This window comes from Zootoca vivipara, chromosome 3, assembly GCF_965207765.1.
Source record: "Zootoca vivipara chromosome 3, rZooViv2.hap1.1, whole genome shotgun sequence".
NCBI lineage: Eukaryota > Metazoa > Chordata > Lepidosauria > Squamata > Lacertidae > Zootoca > Zootoca vivipara.
The window spans coordinates 61,227,770-61,250,718 of NC_142586.1; the positions used below are offsets into that span (position 1 = coordinate 61,227,770).

The following is a 22,949-nucleotide window of genomic DNA, read 5'->3' on the forward strand; positions in this document are numbered from 1 at the left end:
TTTTTCGTTATAAGAAAAGACCCGTGGAACGAATTAAATTCGTCTAGTGAGGCACCACTGTACATTAAAATTTATGAAGCTAGTTAGTCATTGTCATTAGCTTTAATGGGTCTGCTCTGAGTAGGACTAGTATTGAATGCCATTCTATGTGAAGAGGGAGAAGTGTGATCCCACCCCTAAACTCCACACATTGAATAGGTCTTCTTGACAGAGCCTGTGTATAAGCTGTATGCCATGGGTTTTATGTGATTATATCCTGTGTATCTACAAATTATTCAAATTTAATTCCACTACAAATGTTAGTTTACTCATTGCTGCTAAATTACTGGTGTTGTTAAGGGTCACAGTCATTTTACGTACATTCAAGATCTTAAATGAATTGTCACGGGCAGCAATTTTTCATTCCCATGCCATTTCATTCTCAACTTCTATATTATTCTTCCTGTTTACACCAGCAGTGCGGAACCTGTGACCCTCCAGCAGGGGTGTAGGAAGGGCGGGGCGATAGGGGCGCTCTGCCCCGGGCAGTGCGATCCCGAGGGCACCATTTTGGCTGCCCTTGTCTGCCCGCGCTGGGTGCCCCACCCCCGCAACACATGCCCCACCCCAACGGGTGGCATGCCACGCCCCCAGAACGCATGCCACACCCCTACGGGCGGCGTGCCACACCGCCAGAACATGCACCCGCCCCGCCTGCTCTCTGCCCCCGGTGCCAAAGTATGAAGCTCCGCCACTGCCCTCCAGATGGTGCTGGATTACACCTCCTATTGTCCCTGACCATTGACTATGTTGGTGGGGGCTAATAAGAACTGGAGTCCACAATATCTGGAGGGCCACAGGTTCCACCCCCTTGCTTTGCACTCATGTGTACATCATATACCCTGCCAGCCGAGGATTATGCTTCATCTGGTCTCTAGTCAGTGAAAGGTGATGCCACAGTAAGTGTGTTAGCCTTTAATGTGCCACAAGACTCTGTTGATTTTCCTGGCACAGGCTAACATAACTACGCCACTGGAAATTGTGCTATAAATATTGTGTTGAACGTTTCTGAAGAAAAGGCTAAGGAATAACTTTTTTTTCTCTTACAATGTATGTACCAAATACTTCCATTCAATAGTTGAGGTATTTTCAATTTGATTTAATCAAATCTTTAAAACATTTCCTAATTGAAGGAGACAAATTACAGCTTTACTTTGTTTCTAATAGAGAAGGGGAGCAGAACGTTAATAGTTCCACATATTGATCCAATTAGTTTCCGGCCCAAGTGCTGGTTTGGACTGATAAAGCTTCAACGGCTCAGGGCTGCAGTACTTCAAGGTCTGCCTCTCCCCATATGAACCAACCAGTGATCATTATCTGAAGCCCTTCTTTTTGTGGCCCCTCCATGAGAGATCTGGAGGGTGGCAACAAAATAATGGGCCATTTCTACCTGTTTGTGGATTGCCTTTAACTATAAGTGGCCTTTTAGAAGTTGGGCGGGATGTTTTTAATGTATTTATTTTTTCACTTGATTTTAATGTGGGGTGTTTGTTAGTTTGTTTATCATTTTGTGTTGCCAAAATCAGTGTGGCGCATTTAAGATAATCTATAAGCTAGAGAAATGACCTTCTGCCTATCTTAGAATTGTGCCAGGGGGAAAATCTGAAAGGCCTTTCATATGTGTCCATGATTCAGAGCCTCTTCCCTCCAGATTGTTGAATTACAACTCCCATCATCCCTGACCATGTTGGCTGCGGCAGACAGGAGTATCTGGTTTATGCAACCAGCATATCAGAATCGGGGTGATGATCATTTGTTAAATTTGTTAGTCAATTTATTTTGCCCTACCCAAATTTTGGCAGCCCAAAGTGATTTACAAACAAACAAACAACCCGCATAGATACATTAAAACCAAGGGGAGAAAATAAATACATTTAAAACATCCCACCCACTTCTAAAATAACTAAAATTAAAAGACTGGAAATATTGCAAACCAACTATATGTAAATTTGCATTGCACTTTTTTGGGGGGGGGAGTTTTCTCAAGGTTTTAGTAAGAGAAACTAGAAGCTACTTTAAAAAAGATAGTGTCTGATAAAGACTCAGAAATAAAATGACGCAGAGATTAAACAACAGATGGTAGAGCCTACTGTGAGTGTATAAATATAGCAGAGCCTTAACCTCGTAAAGACTACTCAGGAGACAAGTTAAGGGTCCTGGGTTTTAAAGTGTTGATTTCTTCTTCTTTCTATAAAAACACCCAAGATCCATCGCTCGCTAGCCTTCTGGGATTTCATGGTCACTAAAGAATCTGACGTGTACTGAAACACCAAGCAAAAAATATATTGCTTGTAATTGTCAATACTGTTCTGTTCAGAATGGACAGGGATGCACTTGCGGAGGGACAGCAGTGCGGAGGGAGCAGACCACCCCTGCACCACTATTCCAGTAGGGTGCCATCGCGGCGCCCCCCTAACACGCGCCGCACCGCACCCACCCCACAGGTGGTGCATCACACCCCTGGGAGGCGCGCCATGCCCCCGCCTGCTCTGCGCCCCCAGTAGCGGAGCATGCAGCTTTGCCACTGCAGGGATGGAATCTGACAGTTTTATTCTCTGTATTATATTTTGTTTATTCCTATTATGAACTTTTGTGTTTTCCTATTATGTTGTACTCTACACCCCAATTTCAGGAATCCTGTTGACAACAGTTTACTTTGGTTTTTATGCATATATACCAGGCACCCCCAATCTGCGGTCCTCCAGATGTTTTGGCCTACAACTCTCTAGCTAACAGGACCAGTGGTCAGGGGTGATGGGAATTGTAGTCCAAAACATCTGGAGGGCCGAAGGTTGGGGATGCCTGATATATACGCAAAACAGATTTTGCTACAACTTTCTGTGGTGAGCATATTGTGAGATCTGTTTGCAAGGCACATTTAATGCTGATTTTCATATCATTAGCTTAGCTGGTACTAATTGCATACTTCACAGTCTGAAACAACAACTTAATTAATTAGTTTTGACTCTGGAATTAATCACTCTTTGTGGTATGGTTAAGGGCAAAAGAATATGTCGCTCAAAATACATTCACCTAATTGTTTTCCATGAGACTATTGACAAATGTAAAATTTTGGGATCATGGTTGAAACTTTGAAGTCCCATTTGAGAAGTGAATGCAAGCAATTGCAGAAACAAATATTATTTTTGAGAGTGGCTTTTTAACATATAGCAAATTGTCCAGGAAATGTGTTACAAAACTACAAAAGTAAACCCTATCAATGCTCAAATGTATTTCTGTTTTTAGAGTACTCTGAACTATGGTAGCACATATCTGCTATTTCCAAGTTATCTGAATTCATGAAAAAGTTTAAGTGTTAAGCATAACTAAGATGAAGTGGGATAACTCATATGTTTGAAATGCAACTGGCTTGGAGGCCTTAGGTGCCTGCTGTGACAATTTTACAATGCACTTCAAGCGTTAAGTCCCCATGCCAAATTCACTGGCCAAACTAACAGAAAAAAGAATCCAACATGGGTGAAAGTTCCTGAGGAAGGAATTGCTAAAAGTGCAATCTCCAAGATAATCTCCAAAATAATTCCAAGAGATAAATCTGAGAGTTATCTGAAAAGCTGATGTGGCAGAACAAAATGCTTAGTCCTTTGTTGAAAATAAAGAAGAAATGGAAGGGTGGACAGGTTGCCCAAGAATGCACATAGACGTGTGGGCCAGACTTATAAGGACAATGACAGGAAAGCTAAAGCTGAGAATTAGCTGAGACTAGTGAGGGATGCTCAGAGCTGTAAAAATGTGTTTTTCAGGAATGTTTGAAAGAGAAGGAAAGAAATGATAGGCCATCTGCTCAGTCAGGATGCTGGCATGTTAATTAGTGACAAAGAGAAGGCAGAACAGTTCAATCCCTATTTTGCCCCCCCCCCCCGGGAAAAAATATTTTTAAACAATATTCAGTGTTACTTAGGGGTATTCTTAAAGCACTGAAATAATGTTTCTTTTAAAATTTAGTTATATTAAATTTGTATACTATCCTTCATCCGTAGATCACAGGGTCTTTCACAACATAAAAGGACAAATAGCTATCACCAGTGTCTGTTTCTTATTAACAAAATGTATCTACTACTTAGTAGAACTAAAGATCTCTGCATGGTTTATAAGACTGCTTTCCCATATTTTTTGTGTATTAAATAACCTTTGGTGTATATATATTTTTAGCCTTCCTTGAGCTGAACCAGTAATTGCTCTGGGAAACCAAAGTCTAAATTTGTAACCACAAATTCATATAGTTATGTAAAATGGTACTGGCAGACTTTAATTAAAGTAATTATTCTTCGGGCTTTTGTAATCTTTTCTCAATTAAGCGATATTTTTCTGCATTCCTGGCCTTAGTTGAATCCTGTCACATTTGTGTGAAGTTGCACTGGTTAAAGCTCTGCTTTAATCAGGTTATTTTCCTCTCAGGAGTTGATCTTAGTCTTAACCCTTTTAATCAAATATAAATCTGCATTAATTTTACTATCTAGATGTATTTTTAAAAAAACCTTCCTCCAGAACTGATTTGTGTTCAGTCACTAATACAAATATTCCACATTCTTATTTTTTTTTAAGAATTAAGATATCTCCTAGCACTTCTCAGGACTTTGCCTGAGTAAGCAACTATTTTACTTTTAGAAGATAACTGAAGGCAGCCCTGTTTAGGGAAGTTCTTAATGTTTGATGCTGTACTGTTTTTAATATTTGGTTGGGAGCCGTCCAGAGTGGCTGGGGAAACCCAGCCAGATGGGCAGGGTATAAATAATAAATTATTATTATTATTATTATTACTATTACTATTACTATTACTATTATTGCCGTGAACCTATAATATACTCAACAGGGTTCTTCTTTTCTTTTCTTATCATGGAAATAAGCTTCTGACTAGAAAGTAACAGCAATGACTGTATTCTTTCTCTATTTTTTTGTCATGCCATGCCTACCTGGTAGCCGTTTTGTGATTGGTACCCACAGCACTTTCTCAAAGTTTCTATTGCTCTAAAAAGGCTTAAGGGGGCTGGACTGATAAGCGGTTCCTTGTGATTAACTTATTGATACTGCTTTTGGATTGTGTTTAAAGGTGAATAAAGGAAGACTGCCAGGGGGATAGGACCTCTAGTGGGGGAAGAAGGTATAGCACAATAGTAAAGAAATACAAGGAGACCTTAAAATGCCTCGCAAAGGAGTAAAAATAAAAACCGCTGAAGAGAGAAGACCTTCAATATCAGAAATAGAAGGGGATGGGGATGGGGTTTTAATTAAAATTCTGGAAGAGATTAAGCAAATAAGGACAGAATTGAGGGAGAGTGAGATGAAAATAGGCAAACAATTAGCTGAGGTAATAACTGAACTATCAGGACAAATAAAAACACTGGAAAATAAAAGCCAGACAGCTGAAGAGCAGACAAAAAGGATACACATAGAGGTCAGAGGAAATAGGTTAGAAAGGGAAAAAAATGAAAGGACAAATAACAGAAATAATAAAAACACAGGAGAATATGTTGGACAACCTGGCGCTTCTTCAAATGAATGAAAGGTCAAAGAACTTAAAATTTTGCGGTGTCCCAGAAATGGAGGGGGAAAACCTAAGCGGTAAATTAATTAGAGAAACTGCTAGGTTGCTAGATTTGAAAGAAGAGGAAGTTGATTATATGATAACCAATGCATTCAGAATAAAGGTTAACTCACGCATAACAAGATCAAAAAAATGTCCAGGGGTCTGTTTAGTAACATTGAGTTCAATAGAAGTCAGAAATACAATTATGAAGAAAAGTAGGGAGGAGAAGTGGTATATAGACGGGAAACCAATTGTGGTGTACAGAGATATTCCAGACCGGTTTTTATTTAAAAGAAATGTTTACAAAGAGTTGACAAAAAAATTGACTGAAAACAAAATAAGATTTCGATGGGAGTACCCTGAAGGTGTATTATTTTATTACAAGGATGAAAATTTTAAGATTAAAACAGAGCAGGAGATGAAGGAATTTGGAAGAAGCCATAAAGAGTTGGGGAAAATACAAGGAGTGGTAGAGGAACCTGATAGAGATAAATAAGAAATTGAGCAGGAAATATATATGTGTGTGTATAGATATATATATAATGATAAGAGGGTGGAAAATTAAGCTTAGCAGGTACTCATGCCAAGATTGAGAAGAAAGTGGAAACTCCTTGAAAATTAGAAGAAATTTTAATAGATTATATGGACAATAAATACCAACGATGGGAGAGACTAACGGGGTCCCTTCTATTGAAATGGTTAGTTTAGTTTTGTTGTTTGTTTGTTTTTGTTTTTGTTTAGGTTTGGAAATTGTAGCAAATTTTATTAGTGGATGAATGGTGATAGTAAAAATTGGATACAAGGAAAAAACAAAATCAACAGCAAAAACTTGACAGTAGGGCGAAGAAACACTATGAAAAGAAATATGTAAAAATATATCAGTAAGATGTATTGAACGTATTAATACTAGCAAAATGAATTCAATCTCATAACTAGATGTTATAAAATACTTTATTACAATAAGATAACAGGGTATGAATATTAAAACATAACATAGGACACAATTCATTAATTTGGTATAGTAAATACATGATTGATTAAAAGTCAGTTATATACTGTATGTATATTCAATGTTATGTTTATAATTTGTGAAAGAGAGAAGAAAATTAAAACGAACTGTGAAAATATCTGCGAAAAAGGGAAAGATGACAGAATGAAGACAGAAGAAAGAAGAATGGAAGTCCAACATATAAAGTTGAATAGAAATGGGACTTAATAATATTTTTGGTTTTTGTTTCTAGCTTTATGTTTCTCCCTCCCTGTCTTTTCTTTTCTCCTTTTTTTTTTCTATTTGATCGGAAATTTAAGAATTTAAAGCCATGATAGATGTAATGAATATAATGTAATGAACATAGAAATGGAAAATTTAATAAAAAATATTGCAAAAAATAATAATAGTATTTACGGTACTAAAATCAACATTTTATGATTAAAGTATAACGGGCTTGAAATGCAACACTCATAGGATGCATGGGACAAAGTTTTAAATTTGTGTGCATAGTTTTTAATTCCTCACAACATACATGAGCTCATACGTGAGACTATTTTGAAGTGGATCAGTTGCAGAAATTCACATTTGTTTCAAGCAGTTGCAAGGTGATTTTATGATCTGCCTCAGAAAAAGGGCAGAGTCCTGTTCACGTTGATATAATACCTTGGTATTACCAGATAAAGTTTCTTTTGTTACAGCACAGAATCTGTATTACAACAAAGTCTCTTGATTTCTTGTAAGCCATATAAAAACTCTTTTTTCTCAGTCACTGCAACCTCAAGAGCTTTCCATTTCCACCCATAACTATAAAAGAAACAAGTTTCTCCAACACCTGTCTCAGTATAATTAGAGGGTAATTCAATACTAGTTGATGGTATTGGGACATAAACCTGTGAAAGACCCAACAGATTCAGGCTCAAATAAAAACTGCTTTTACTTCACTGAGTTGGTGCCTAATAAAAGTGATTTAGATGATGTGTTTTGTTTTTAAGAAATCCTCAGGTTTTCTAATTGAAAATGGCCTTGCCTTCCTCTATCAAAAAACTTTAGCAGACTTACCTGTTCAGCATAAGCCTGTGGAAAATGTTTGATAAACCTACAAATGAGATAGTTATTTTAAAATACATGTGATGTTTTTTGGGTTGATAGTGCTGTGCAATACATCTTTGGACCTGGACCTGGGCTAACTTTAGCCCACACTCTTGCAAATGAAGTGCCGTGGAGCATTGTGGGGCAGCACTTTCTGCTAGTTAGCCCAGGTCCAGGTCCAGGTCCAGGTTTCCTTCAACGGAGGCAGCTGCTGCCTCGTTTTAGTCACTGCTGCCATTAAAGGAGCGGGCGAGGCAGGAGTGCAAGCGCGGGTGGCTACGTGTGCTGCCTTGTAAACGGCCCCCTTTCCTCTGGGGTGTGTGGACGTTGACCATGCCTCCTGGGGGGATCCTGGCCACGTCATTGTCAGCTAGCCAATCGGGTGGCTGGGTGGCGTGGCTGGGGCGTGGCTTTTTGCCCCCCTAGCTTTGATCCTGGGTACGCCCATGGGGGGGGGGGGAGTTGTTGCAATGTGATTTCTGACTTAAAAGGTGAAAGTTCTATACTACAGGCATCCATGATCAAGATTATGCAAGCCCAGTCCTAAAGTGAATTTTGTTGGAGCTCATTTTGAGGAAATATTAGCTTTGGGGAAAAGATATTCCACATTTCCACCAACATATTCCAGAGAGAAGGCAACACCTTCATGGGCTTTCTTGGTATAGTGAAGGGATGGGGAACCTGTATCTTTAACTATCTTTCCAATTAAAATAAGCAAGTGATGTTTTTCTCAGTTTAGGGAAAGAACAGAATAGACCAAAGTAGACAGCAGATAATTGTGGATAAATGTTTATAGTTCTGTTCCCTGATTTTAGTTTGTACCACAGCTTACAGGGCAAATAAACAAAGTAAAATAATTGCATGCATTTATTTCACAAAACAAAGTGTTTCTAACTGGTAAGAATTCCTTTTATTCAACAGAATAGATACTACTGTTCACCAGACATTTTCTGACATTTAGAAGAAAAAAGAGCAATGGAATACAATGTTGAATGTTAGGATTTGACTGTTCAACAATAGGCATTCCTAGTCGGATTTTGGATTTTTGTCTAAATAGGCCTCAGTTCCATGTTGAAAACTGCTTCCAGTAAGCAGTAAGACATGTGGCAATGGAGAGCTACTGTTCTAGAACCAGGGTTGCTGTTTACCCAATGCAGTATGACGAAGAGGGCAGAATTTCTGCTTATTACATGAGAAACATCCAGTCCAGCAGCTGCCCTAACGGACACTAAGCTAGGGATGGGAAGAAATTGAGACCTGTTTTATGTAAACTTACCTAATTTGCACCTCCTGAAACAATAGAGGAATTGAAACAGTTTTCGTTCAAAAGCCTCACTTCTCCAAATGTTGTGATGCAGTTGTCCATCCTAGAGATGTGTCAGAAATGCAAATATTAGGGGCAAATGTGCATTATAATGCCCACATTAGTAAAAAAACAATCATTAAAAAATGCATTACTTTAGGGAAATTGCTTGCAAAGATGTATATATCAGCATACAAAAATGTGTTTATGAGAAGTCTGTGATTAAGCGTTGAGAAGTGTTCATGAGGACTTAAAAAACAAAACAAAGCTAATGCAGATATATGGGAAACTGAATTAAAGATCGGAAAAATGAGTAATTGAGGCAACCCAAAATACATCCCTGCCTAAACTGAGCAGCAGAATTCACCCCCCAGTCTAGATCTGGGGACAGTTCCCCACAGGGATTACTTGGCCCTGGCAACATTGAACCAGAGATCAAAGGACATGGCAAGCTACTAAGGACGGCTTGAGGCCATGCTACACATATATATTCATATATAACTTTTAAATAAATATGTGATAGGTCCCTGCTCATAAAGTTCTATCTCTTACAATTTGCCCTTATGGAAAATAAGATGTACTTTTGAAGCACGTTATCAAATTTTTAATGAAATAATAAAAAATTACTATTACAACCCTCTTCATGCTCTTGAATTTTTGTGCCCTATTTTTATCTTCCTTTAAAGTCTTGATTTTCATTCAAGTACTGTCTTCTGAATCTGATAAAAGTGGCATGTTAGAGGATGCTTAAATCAGATGCTATTTCATACATATTAAAGATGTATTTTTCTGTGTAGAATATTACAGCATTCTAGTTATTGCTGCACTGCATACTTTTCAACTTTCTCCGGTTTAGTAAAAGGAGCAAGGTACTGTGAGTCTTGTGGTGCCTTATGCTTCTGTGGACTTTGGTCTGTTTTATCAGATGCATGCAGTGTTATCCTGCGTTATATACACACAGCGTTGTGGGGAGGACTTGTAAGCAGTTAAGTCATAGAATCCTAGAATTATGGAGTTGGAAGGCACCATGAAAGTCATCTAGCCCAATCCCTTGGAAACTAGATCATGCATTGATGGAATCTTTCAAGGAGATGGTGTTTATAAGTGGTCCATGTTTCACAAGCATACAGTAAGGTCGGTAGTACAAAAGCTTGTAAGCACACATTTTGGTTTCCCTGAGAATGTCCCGGTCCTCAAACACTCTGCACTTCAATCGGAAGAAAGCTGCATTCGCAGAGCTCAGGCGATGCTGGATTGTGGCATCAATGTTGGCCCTTGTGGAAAGATAGCTGCCTAGGTAGGGAACTCCAAAAAATTATACATATCACTTGGGAAGACTAATGGCAGTGTACTGGAAGAAGTAAAGATCACCAGTGTTGAAGCAATGATTCTTCAACATCAACTTCGTTGGACTGGTCATGTTGTGCGGATGCCTGATGATCGTCTTCCAAAGCAACTACTCTATTCCGAACTTAAAAATGGAAAGTGTAATGCTGGTGGTCAACAAAAGAGGTTTAAAGACTGTCTCAAGGCAAATCTTTAAAAAATGTAGTATAAACACTGACAACTGGGAAACACTGGCCTGTGAGCGCTCCAAGAAAGGAGAGTCCACCACCTCTTGTGGGAATCTGCTCCACTGTCGAATTGCTCTTACTGTCAGACATGAAAACACAACACTGTGATAATTACCTAATTAACTATGTTAATTTTCAAAACAGCTGTTGCTAACACAGTAGTGTTATAACTTAATTACAGAATCATTGCCTGCATTTTCATTTCTTTCTGACCTGTCTGTTTACAGCCCTGCCTCAAACCTGGTGTATTAATGATGCACATTAATAAACTCTCACTGCCCACATATCTGAAATACTGACAGGGTTTTCCATTTGTGACTTCTGAATATAGAAAACTGTAAAGGGCACATTGAAAAGGAACCCCCCCCCCAAAAAAAAGGAGGAGGGAAAAAAACGAAAATCACATTTTCCCCTCCCCGAACCACGAAATAAAAGGCAAGGTTTGGGGATCAGAGCTTTCTAATTAAGCAGAACTCTGCAGGTGTGCATTGAAAAGCAGCATCTCTCCCCCCCCCCCACCCAATGATGATAAATGATGACAAGACTGGATCCATGGTGGATAAATGTTATTTCACAGAGATTCTAAATGCAATGAACCATTTATTTTGTTTAAGAAAATTTATATACCACTTGATTGTAATAAAACCTCTAACCATAGCTCCAAGTTAGGTCAAAGAAATGAATATGGAGAGTTGCAGCCTTAGATCAAAACTGACTCCACTGTTTTTCTTTTGAAAAGGCACTAAGGCGTGAGTTGAAGGATAAAGAGCAAGCCATTTTGAATGCTGTAGACCAAGCACGAGTGTTCCTCGCTGATCAACCAATCGAAGGCCCCGAAGAACCAAGAAAAAACGTACACTCAAAGTCAGGTCAGTTTTTAAACCCAGTTTCTTTGTTGAATGTGTGATTTCTCTGGTGATTATTCATTGTTCTCCAAAGAACTTTAAATGAATTGTGTGTGGTCTAGGGAATGCCACAGTAGTACCATTTAAATAAAATAAATGAATAAATCCTGACAGTTGGAGAGCTGGTGAGTTGTCCAAGACAAGAGATTGGGCAGTTTTACAAGTGATACTGTCTGTTACTGTGTATATTGCTGTTACTGGTGCAATGCAGTTTGGTGTAACACCGCTGTAGCAACATGGTATATAAGAAACTATTTTCTGATTGTCATGACAGTTGCAAAATGTTTTGCCCTGAAGGCACCTGAATCATGTATGATTCTGTTACCTTGACCATTGTTTTCTGTTTTAAGTTTTACTAGCCTTACGAATATGTTCTTTACATATCAGGGATGGGGGATGGGGCCCTTCAGATGTCTGAGACACAATTCCCATCAGCTTCAGCCAGTGGCCAAGGATGATGGGAGTTCCTATCTATCCAGATTCCCACCCTCGTTTTATAGCAGTACAACTATGCATATCAAACACAGAACCAGAGTAGGGATTCAGATATCCGCTCACATTGTATATTATACTTTCAAAATACATAATAAATTCAGTCTGTTTTTAGAGCACATTAACAGGAAGAAAATGCATAGTATTGTACACTGCTTTTAGTTCATGAAGGCTGCAATCCGAAACACACTTACCAGAAATGTATTTGCCAGAAACTAAAATAATAATAATCTTATTTCATGACAGCTTTGTTGGCTTTTCCTGGCCTGCTTTTCTATTGTTCTATTAATTGGGAACAACTGGTGTTGTAAGAAACTATCTGTTGCATAAACACATTTTAATTTTATGCAGTTGTACTGTGTGTGCAACTTCGCCTTTCCCAGTTTCTTCCTCTTTGACTTCGGGTTTCCATTATGAATGCTTGCTGATTAAAACAAATGAACATTTTCCCCAGGCTAGTTCTTTGCCAGGCTCCTTTACTGGATCCTGTCCCCCAGCTGTTTTGAACAGTCAGATGGATACTATGCTACATTAGGTAGCTTTGATGAGATGTATAATATAGCTGATCTAAATTGGGAGAATTATTATGAAAAATATTTTCCAAGTTCAAATTTGTTCAGACCATTGCATTATGAGAAGATGGTAATCAGTAATATTCATTCAGTAGTTGAGTATATTAGGCTGGCGAGCACTGCTGTGGTAAATTGCCTCATTTAAAGACTAGCTGGGTTTTTAGTAGCTAATTAACACCTGGCTTCTTTCAACTTAATCATATTTATTAAAAAAAAACCAAACAAATGATACAAGCGCCAATTCCGAAGGCTTCGAAGCTTTCAATTGTGCACCTTACTAAGAAACCACATTACCCCCCCCCCCATCCTACTCCTGGACATTTTCCATTTTCTTTGTTTTGGATTTGGGAGGGGAATTTCCTTTGGTGCCAGTGCAACATTCTCTCCTGGGAGAGGATGACCCCTTGGTCCATGTGTGCCATATTTCTGAGCCCGATTTTCAACTTCCCATTGATTAAACCAGGCATTCTCAAACTTTGGCCTTCCAGATGTTTTGGACTACAATTCCCATCATCCCTGACCACTGGTCCTGTTAGCTAGGGATCATGGGAGTTGTAGGCCAAAACATCTGGAGGGTCGCAGTTTGGGGATGCCTGGATTAAACACTAGACATGCTCAAGTCATGTTCAAGTCATCTTGTTTGGCCCTTAGATAAATGTGAGCTGTGCAGTGGTGCAAGTGGTTGACCCCACTGCAAGGGGCTGGGAAAACTAGGGCCAGATCTACCGTGCGTATCTGAATCCAGGAGGAAAGGATGGTTGAAGAAGTAGTGGCTCAGCCATTCTTTTATCCCTGTGCCAACTATTGATGGCCTTTGGGTGAACATTTGGCTCTTTGGTGGTATAGGAACCCACAGCAGTTTGGATCATTTCTGTGCTATCATTCTAGCACAGTGCCAATGCTCCCCCTTTCCGTCATGGAAACTGGGGCACTACTGGCAGGGCTACGGTCCACAGTATAGGTTCCTCTTACTTGGCCCAAAGCTTGTCAGACTATTCCAAGACGGGAAAGGACTGCAAACAGTGAGTTGTATCCAGAGATGTTCTAGCCAGAAATTCTGGCAGTGGAGCTGTCCTGTAAACAGTTGTGCAAAAGAACATGGCAAATACTGTAATTAATTTTACATGTAGATGAAATGTAGTTACTAATAGAGTCTCATACTCATGAACTGTTAGCATTGACTCCTTCAGGACTACTGCTTCATTATAAAGTACGAGGTTTTTAATTCAGAAGGGATGTCATAGACCAGGCACATTCACTGACCTCCCTAATCCTTGGAGTCTGGTCACTAGTCCTACCCCCTCCCACTGCTTTTTTTTAAAAAATATATCCAGACATGTAGGCATATTCCTGGGTATCTTGGGGTATCTGCACATATTCAATACCTAGCTGGCATGGTCTTGTAATGCATATATCTTTCTTGCTACATAGAGGTGACTTTGAAAACTTATTTCCTGTCACCTTTTCGTTTTACCTAATAATGTCAGGATGCACCAGAAGTCCAAAGCTTGATTTGGCAAGAGCTTGGAACAAACCAAAAACTTAAATGAAGTGAAAAAGAGAGAGATTTTAGAAGCAAACTAGTGAATATTGGTGAGATCCCTTGGTAATATCAAGTAATTATGCAGTTGCAAATGTTACTTTGATAGATCTGTCATTCTAAATTAAGCATTTGCCATCTGGTCTGCCTTTTAATTGCAAAGGCAAAAAATGCAATAAATCATAGCTGAATCATAAAAGAAATATTTGTTGCAAGTGATTTATATGAATGCACTTTATTTATTAGGCAACACGACATGGCTACATATTGCAGGCTTAAAGAACAGAGGCGGCAGCCATCATTAGCCAGGTGTTGATACTGCACATGTGATCTACAAAGGCTTAGACACTTTAAAACAAAAGCTTATTTTGGTGATGACAAAGGCACACAAACAAACGGTTTCAGCCAGTTATGATTTTAACAGTCCCCCTTAAACTCTATATGATACCCTGAACATGCACAGGTAAATTATTATTTTTTGTCTGATGAATTGATTAAGAAAAAACACAGAGAATGCAAGTCCTATTTACTTGTGACATTTCATTTTCTGTAGGAAAGTTAGCGTGGAAATAACTTTACTGCCTTCAAAGGAAATAAAGCCAAAGTATTATACAAATAGAGTAACAATTAAGAGTTGTTTTTGGCTTACCACTTATGGTTTGCTTGGAGCAAGACAAACCCAATAGTCATGTTTTGGATGCAACACTCCTGCATGGCAGCAGGAGAACAAGGGGACAAGCAAAGTGACCCCAGTTTTTATTGTCAAACACCCACATTCACATTTTGCTAGGGGTTGGCTTAGCATTGCAGCTATATCCAATGCCTTCTGCCAACTAAGCAGGTACAAGGGACAAGGATTTTAATGCCACACGTTTGTGGGAAAGGATAGTGTGTAAAGCAGCATCCCCAAACTTCGGCCCTCCAGATGTTTTGGACTACAATTTCCATCTTCCCCGACCACTGGTCCTGTTAGCTAAGGATCATGGGAGTTGTAGGCCAAAACATCTGGAGGGCCGCAGTTTGGGGATGCATGGTGTAAAGCAACTGAGTCAGCACAGAGTAGTCTAGCTTACGTAACAATGTTTATTTTAGGGTGTCTATCTAGTGAGGTCTGCTATAGACAAACCAGACTTGTTAAGCCCAACCTTGAAACTGTGTCCATGCTTGTCTAACCTCTCTCTCCCTCCTTTCTCTCTGCTATTCTCTCTCTCTCTCTTTTTAAATGGCTGCCATTAAAAGTACTTTCCCTAAAACTAGACTTGTCATTTGGAAGCCCGACTGTAACTCATGTTGACCAGAGGCTTAATAAACCTTTTATAACTACGTTAACTTTAAATAATGTTGTTGCAACTGGAGCAGAAAGTTAACTTGTTTTCCTTTCATTTAAGCTAGTAGACTAATTCAGGAAACTTTTCATACTCCCCGAGTATCTGCTGAAGTAGAGGTAGTATAATACTTTGAAGCCAAACTTCATACCACTTCCCTGCACTCTGTTTTCCTTGTGTCATGCCTTTTTAATTTGTAAGCCTGATGGAAGGGCCCGCCTTTCATTTTTATTGTTTAACTGATGTGACTAGAAAGGCAATTATTGTCTGAAAAGCAGGATAAACTACAGTAAATAAATGCATTAGATAAATAAGTAGAAAATGACAGCAATCGGTGTGCAGCGGTTTTTGCCAAAGGTGTTGTGTGTTACCACACCAGCTTCTTACATGGCAGGCTGACGAAAAGCTGCTGCAAAGAAAGCTGTCACTACTAACAAACTTCTCATTAGTACTTTTACTCTGTGCAGTCAGTCCAGCTTTCCTGGAATTGGGAGGTTGCTCATTAAAACATGTCGGGATAGCAGAATGCCAAGCATATTTATGTGTAAGATGATGCAGTCATATCTTGAGTGAATAGATTGCATGCATCTTTATAGCTCATAAAAGTACATTTGTCAGCCTTCAGCTCCGCAGTAAATGTCTTTTTAAAAATCAAGTTTACAAGCAATTCTAAGGCTCTTTTCTAAAGTGAAAAGGAAGGCATGAATGTAATACATTCGGGACCTGAATTTATCCAATATGAAAGAGCACTTGCCATTACACAGCAACTCTGAATTAAAGCTGCCCTTCAAGTGCTCTAGCAATCTGTAGGATCTTGTTTTTAATTAATGTGCAGTGGAAACCAACAGTGGATAAGAAACTTTATTTCTGGTCCCACATCTGGTGGCAGTCTTCCTTTTCCACATTGCCACTTGTGATTCTTGTTTGGTTCTTCCTTTCAGACTGTTTCCCCAGCCCCATGTCCTCAACCAATGTCCTATGTTGATAAACAAGAAGACATTAATATTTACAACAACAACATAGAAAATACCCTGCTGGATCAGACCAATGAAGGCTGTCTAGTCCAGCATCATGTTACCCACAGTGGCCAACCAGATACTTCTGGGAAGCCACAAACAACCATGGTTGCTCTCTAGCAGGTGTAATTCAGGGGTGTACTGCCTCAGCAAACTTCACTAGTAATCATGCTATAGTTTTCTGATGTTTAGATGCAATCACATGTGGGTATTTTTATAAATTACTGGGCTGTTGTAATGGTGCTTCCTCGCGAGTAATCCGCTCCAAACTCTGTGGCTGGTTTTTACAGAGTTTTATTTATATACATATGTACAAGACAGAGCAACAAAAATCATGACTGTTCTATCCCGAATGAGAATCCGTAAGCACCGCCCTTTGTGACTTCCTCCAACAGAACACGCTGGGCGTTCGGAATCTCCTCCTCTCTGCGCGCCTCTTTTCACCCCTCCATTGTTGGGGTGATGGGGCTGCTGGAGAACCCTCCCTACTGGAACTGCCCAGTTGGGGGGCTGGTGCTGTCTCCTCTGGCACCTCCCCTTCCTGGGTGCTCTGGTCTGACCCTCCAATGCTTCCCTCTGGGGACCTTTCCCTCTCAGCATCCTCAAGGGTCTGCACCGTTGTCTGAGGGTCAGTACCACCTTCATTAAAGCCATTATTTTCTTACTGGTGGCATATAAGCAACTTACTTCATTAAGTATTATATTAACACTGTCACAAGACATTACACACTTCTCTTAGTTCCCCATATACCTGCTTTTCTCTGGTTACCAGTTCAGCTTCCCTGGAGTGCAAATGTAGTTGAGTTTTGATTCCATACCGTATTTTTCTGGCATTTGAACATTGCTTGTTTCTAAAAAATAACTTGCATAAGAAGAGTCTGCTGGATCAGGCCAATGAGCCATCCACTCCAGCGTCCTGTTCTTACAGTGACCAATCTGATACTGTGGGAAGCCTGAAATTCAGAGACATACGGCGCTTTTACTACTTAATTGGATCTTGTCTTGAGGACCACCTGCAAACACACTGGGTCTCACAGAACAGAGGATGCGAGTTGCAGACTAAAGCGTAATAATCTGCATTAATAGGCACCTTGTTAAAAGCGTACTGTGCATTTGTGTAGAACAGCAAATCCTTTCAATTCCATGTCAATCTGATTCTTTGAAATGCCTTCTGTTACAGAGCTGACCCCTGAAGAGAAAGCACAGAAGATTGCCAAAGCTATGCGTAAGCAGTCTGCGGAAGTGAAAGAGAAGTGGGAAAGCCTGAATACCTGTGCCAGCAGTTGGCAGAAGCAAGTGGACAAAGCGCTGGAGAAACTGAAGGACTTGCAGTGTTCTATGGATGACCTAGATGCTGACTTGAGAGAGGCAGAAAATGTGCTAAATGGTTGGAAACCCGTTGGAGATATACTGATGGATTCATTACAGGATCACATTGATAAAACAACAGTAAGCACAAATGTATTCTTCAGTGTAATGCATTTTGAGCAAATGCCTATGTGTGAATGAAATTTATGCCCTGAATTAATGTTCCAAGATAGCAAAATATGTACAAATATCTCTTTCATGTACTTTATCAGGGAACACATGCTTTATTTGCTTATTGAATTCAGTTATGTAATGTTCTAAATTCAAAAATCCTAGAGCAGTTCATAAATCACATTTTCAAATAACAGAGCAAAATAAAACCATGAAATCATCTTGAACCTAAAAACAGCAGCAAGTAAACAATTCCATAGATTGCTCTACTAATCAAATTTTCCTGAGCCTTATTGGCAACAAACGCAAAAAGTCCCAAAGGCTAGAACAAAAAGGCATGTCTTTCATGGCTGATAAAATAGGAGTTGAGGGCCACAACCAAGAAGACCCTCAGCCAGGTCACTACTCCTTGGGCTACGCCCACCACCATTATTCTCAAAAGGTCCCTCCAGTGATCTCAGGGGTCAGACTGGCACATTGAACCCTACCAAGTATTTTGGCCTTGAGGATTTACGGCTTTAAAAGTCAATGGCAGTACAGTGGTGCCTCGCTAGACGAAATTAATTCATTCCACGGGTCTTTTCTTATAGCGAAAAATTCGTCTAGCGAATCCCATAGGAATGCATTGAATTTTTTTTGAATTTTTTTTTGCCCATAGGAACGCATTAATTGAATTTTGATGCATTCCTATGGGAAACTGCGATTCGCTAGACGAATTTTTCATAAAACGCATTCGTCTAGCGAGCCAACCTCCGCTCGAAAAATCCTTTTGTTAAGCGAAAATTTCGTTAAGCAGGGCATTCGTTAAGCGAGGCACCACTGTACCTTGAATTGGGCTTGGAAGCAAAGAGACAGTGAGTGCAGAACATGGGGAATCAAACATTCTGCAGCTGTTGCAACTAGCGAACCATTTTCAAGGCTCAAAATAGAGTGCATCGTAGTAATCCAGACATAAGGTTACCAGGTTGTAGATCAGTCTGGGAAGGCTACCTCAGTTCAGGAATAATTGTACTTGGTGAATTAGCCATAGTAAAAATAGGCACACCTAACCACTGAGGCCACTCGAGCATCCAGTTACAAAGATGGCTGTAGAAGTACACCCCCAACACACACACATTTTATTTCATTTCATTTTAGTGAAGTAGCAGCACTGTGGTGGGAAAATGGTATAGATTGGGTGGCTGGGAAGGTTAACATCATCAGAGGGAGGCACAAATAACTTATGAAGAGCAAAAATCCTACATGTTTATATTTTTAAACTCTCATTTTGAAGGGAAAATAAAAGTGCGGTAATAATTTTCCCAAACTGGAAAATCCTTATGGCTAGTCTGCCATGAAACAAAATAAATCTGCTCCTGTTAATGTGTTTTGAACTCCCAATATGTTCCATGATGCAAGCCTAGGTGTTCATAAATCATACTGCAGCAACTCTACAAATCCTAGGCTATAAAAAGCCTAAGGCACAAAATCTAAGGAAATGGTTCTGAAGTCAGTGGGTATTTTAGTACTGGACTTAGAGGCTTATTGTCTGTCAATTCATGGATGATCTTAAAAAAAAAGATAAATTGCACTACGTATCCTAGCATCGCACACACAACACCCTCTTCGTGTTTCAGCCTTGCTTTCAACTAATGATTAAACAAAATTCACTGGAACTTTATTTATATCTCCACAGAACGTAATCAAACTTGATTTATATTTTCTGTTCTGTTGTTTTAAGCATAATATACCCACCCTTTCCCCATGCCTATTTTAATAGAAACCAATCAGTTTGCAAAAGCTTCATTCTGTGAATACCACTTTCTGCCTTTAAGAGGTAATTAGTTTCTTCTTAATTGCATTTGTATAAAGGAAGGTAAGGATAAGCTTACTGTGTTTTCATTATGTCAGCCTGTTAGCAAACTCAAACAAAAATGAATGTTGTAATTGACTGACCCAGTAGCAGTGAGAAGTCAGAAACTTTTGCTGATTAGTTGGAAATATTAAAGGCCCTGGCTGATGAGCATATTGCTTATTTTTCATGATTTATTGAGGTAATGATCAATTCACCAAGCCAGCAAGGGCCCCATATGAACTGAAATGCAGTGAAATCTGATGCTTATTGCTGAATTTGAATAAATCGTAAGTGCTGGAGGGTGCTTGCATGTGTTGTCTGTTCTTTTAACGTGTTTTGTTGAAAGTACATGCATGTTTCCTGTTCTAGGCCTTTAGAGAAGAAATTTCACCAATCAACTTGAAAGTTAAAGCAGTTAATGATTTATCCAGTCAATTCTCTCCACTTGACCTTCATCCATCCTTAAAGATATCGCGACAGCTGGATGATCTCAATATGCGCTGGAAACTTTTACAGGTATTCTGTTCTTCTAAGAGTGAGAGGGTGTCCCTTTATTATTCTTATTTTCTATTACAGTACAAATTATCATTAATCTTGACTGTTTTAGTAACAAAATGCAATGAAAGAGTCTTCTTTTCTCTCATGATTGATAGCTTCTCTTTTCTGCTGATACCAGCAGTTCGGTGCAGGGAGGGGATGGAATTAATATCCAAAGACACATGTACATATTTTGGGCCCGTATACCCATTAATCATGGCTATTAACAACTTTTGAAAGTGTGTGTGTGTATAAGTAATTCTTCTGTTGTGCCAGAAGCAGTTTAGTCCTGCTGGCCACAAGACCCGGAAAGCTGTCTGTGGACAAACGCCGGCTCCCTTGGCCTTAAAAGCAAGATGAGCGCCACAACTCCATAGTCGCCGTTGACTGGACTTAACCATCCAGGGGTCCTTTACCTTTACTTATATTGTCATTGCACACTCAGGATTTCCCATTACCCTGTGCCTGTTCTCAAGACACTTAAACACATTTATGCCTTGTCTGGCATGTGTTGCCTGAAAAACACTTGTATCATTATCATCATTGGTTTATTTACATACTGCTTTTTGGCCAAGGCTACTAAAGTAAAATGATGAAATACCATAAAACAATAAAAATATAAAACAGCAAAATCCCAAGGATCCCATCAATTTCACTTTATACATTTGTGAGTTGCATTTGTGGTCTCATCACAAATGTAGCTGTCACCACAACCCTTTGCCCAAACAATAGGCTTCCCCTTAGAAACAGCTATCGTTCTTACAGTTGCTCTTTATGGGCAGAGCTAGCTGGCTCTACCCTTCAGTTCCTCAACAAGCTGCCATTCTCCAGGTTCAGCAGCAAGCAAGGAAAAGAAAGGCGTGGCAGACTAAAGTTGGTATTCACCTATCAGCCAGTCCTTTTATAGCTACAAAACTTGTAGTGAAGCAGTCAGGAAAAAATGGACCCCAAATTTGGGGCAGGTTCTAGGCATATTCTGGAAGCAGCACAAGGTGGGTATAGTACAACCTGAGGACATTGCCAGATCATGCCAAACATACTTTACTTCACATGTTCATACATCTCCCAGGGGACAATGATGTCCCCATCCCCATGCTACCCAGTAAAGTTTTTTTCCCCTCCTTTTGCAAAGCTAGATGGCTTGGGAAGGCCTTGATTGGCCTGGGGGGGGGGCAGTTATTCCACATTGCACAACTACTCTATTCTGAACTTAAAAATGGAAAGCATAATGCTGGTGGTCAACAAAAGAGGTTTAAAGACTGTCTCAAGGCAAATCTAAAAAAATGTAGTATAAACACTGACAAGTGGGAAACACTGGCCTGCAAGTGCTCCAGTTGGAGAACATCAAAGGTGTCATGGGCTTTGAAGACACTTGAACTCAGGACGCAAGGGAGAAATGTGCTAAAAGGAAGGCACACTTGGCAAATCCACACCGTGATCAACTCCCAAAGAATGAAGAAGAAGAATTTATTTCTGCCTTCGAATGGACTCATTTCTGCCTTCGAATGTTCTAGAAAACCAAAAGCTTCCAATAAATTCCTATTGCCTTAATTGTCTGAAACTGTTGTGGAAGAACATCTAGTGGGAATTTCATATTAAATGAAAATTAGTCTTCTGTACTCCATTCCAACTTGTACCAAGAATTTTGTGCATTTCTATTTGCTTCCTTTTTCCTTTTGCTACCCTATTTCAACTTGAGAAGAAGAAAAACTTGGGAGTGTGAAATGTTTGAAAGTGGAGAAAAATGCCCCCCCTATCTTTGACATCTGTGACCTGCTGAGTTTAGATGTAGTCTGCTGAGAAACAGTGTGTCCTGTGAGATGAAATTATTAACATTTCTGATGCATCTCTGTTTCTTGCAATGTAATTTGTGTTTGGAATGCTTTTTATGCCTTACGGAGATTTGACTAAGCAGTCAGACTCCTGCTGTATGTGCAAGTGCAGTTTAATTAGTAAACCAGGAGGATATCTGCCCATCCTGTCAACCAGCAAAACAGCATGCTCCAAAGTGGTTCCTTGTAAAGGCAGCTGTAAGATCAATAGAATCAAAATTAGGCCTGCTGACTACAGATCTTTAGACAAGGGAAGAGGAGAGTGAAGCAAAAAATTTCAGTGGAGACAGTATTAGTCACTGTGGAAATCTTATTTATTGATTTGCATTGCTTACAGAAAGATCATTATTCATTTGTATTTAAACATTATAAACGAGAACACATGCAAATGGGCAGAGTAAACACATCTGCAGTACATCTAAAGTCTATTTGCTAAAACTGTTTGTAAACCATTGTTTGCAATGCTGGCTGTTAGACTGGCTGTTAAGAATGTATGATGACTTGAAATTAATGTTTTTCCTTGTATATGTTTGTACATGCAGATATCTGTAGAGGATCGCCTTAAACTGCTACAGGAAGCACACTGGAACTGTGGACCCACATCTCAAAATTTTCTGTCCGGTAAGTTTTAGTAAAACAAGCTGCTCGATAGTGTGTTCTTATACTGGAGGATGTAAAAGCAGGTTGAGGGACATTCCAGGAGTAGATAAATGTGGTACTTGGCAGTACGAAGATCTCTTATTTTCACCTGAACAGTGGAGGCATGTGTGTATATGACCTCAAAGCTGCTATTCATATGAAGCTCAGAAAGTAGAGTCTAAGCAGGTTTGGATTCCTAGATAGGTACAATGCAAGTTTACACACAAATTTAGATAT

At 39.5% G+C, this 22,949-nt stretch overlaps 1 protein-coding gene across 7 annotated transcripts in view; it reads left to right on the forward strand.

Annotated features, from left to right (window-relative positions):
* Positions 1–22,949, forward strand: part of UTRN (utrophin) — a 345,054-nt gene that overhangs the window by 245,731 nt on the left and 76,374 nt on the right. For all 7 annotated transcript variants that reach the window (XM_035108828.3, XM_035108822.3, XM_060272729.2 and 4 more), the window contains exons 55-58: positions 11,281–11,410; positions 17,572–17,840; positions 20,074–20,220; positions 22,616–22,694. In XM_035108828.3, coding sequence (XP_034964719.3) covers positions 11,281–11,410; positions 17,572–17,840; positions 20,074–20,220; positions 22,616–22,694 — 625 coding nt within the window. The remainder of the gene's footprint in view (positions 1–11,280; positions 11,411–17,571; positions 17,841–20,073; positions 20,221–22,615; positions 22,695–22,949) is intronic.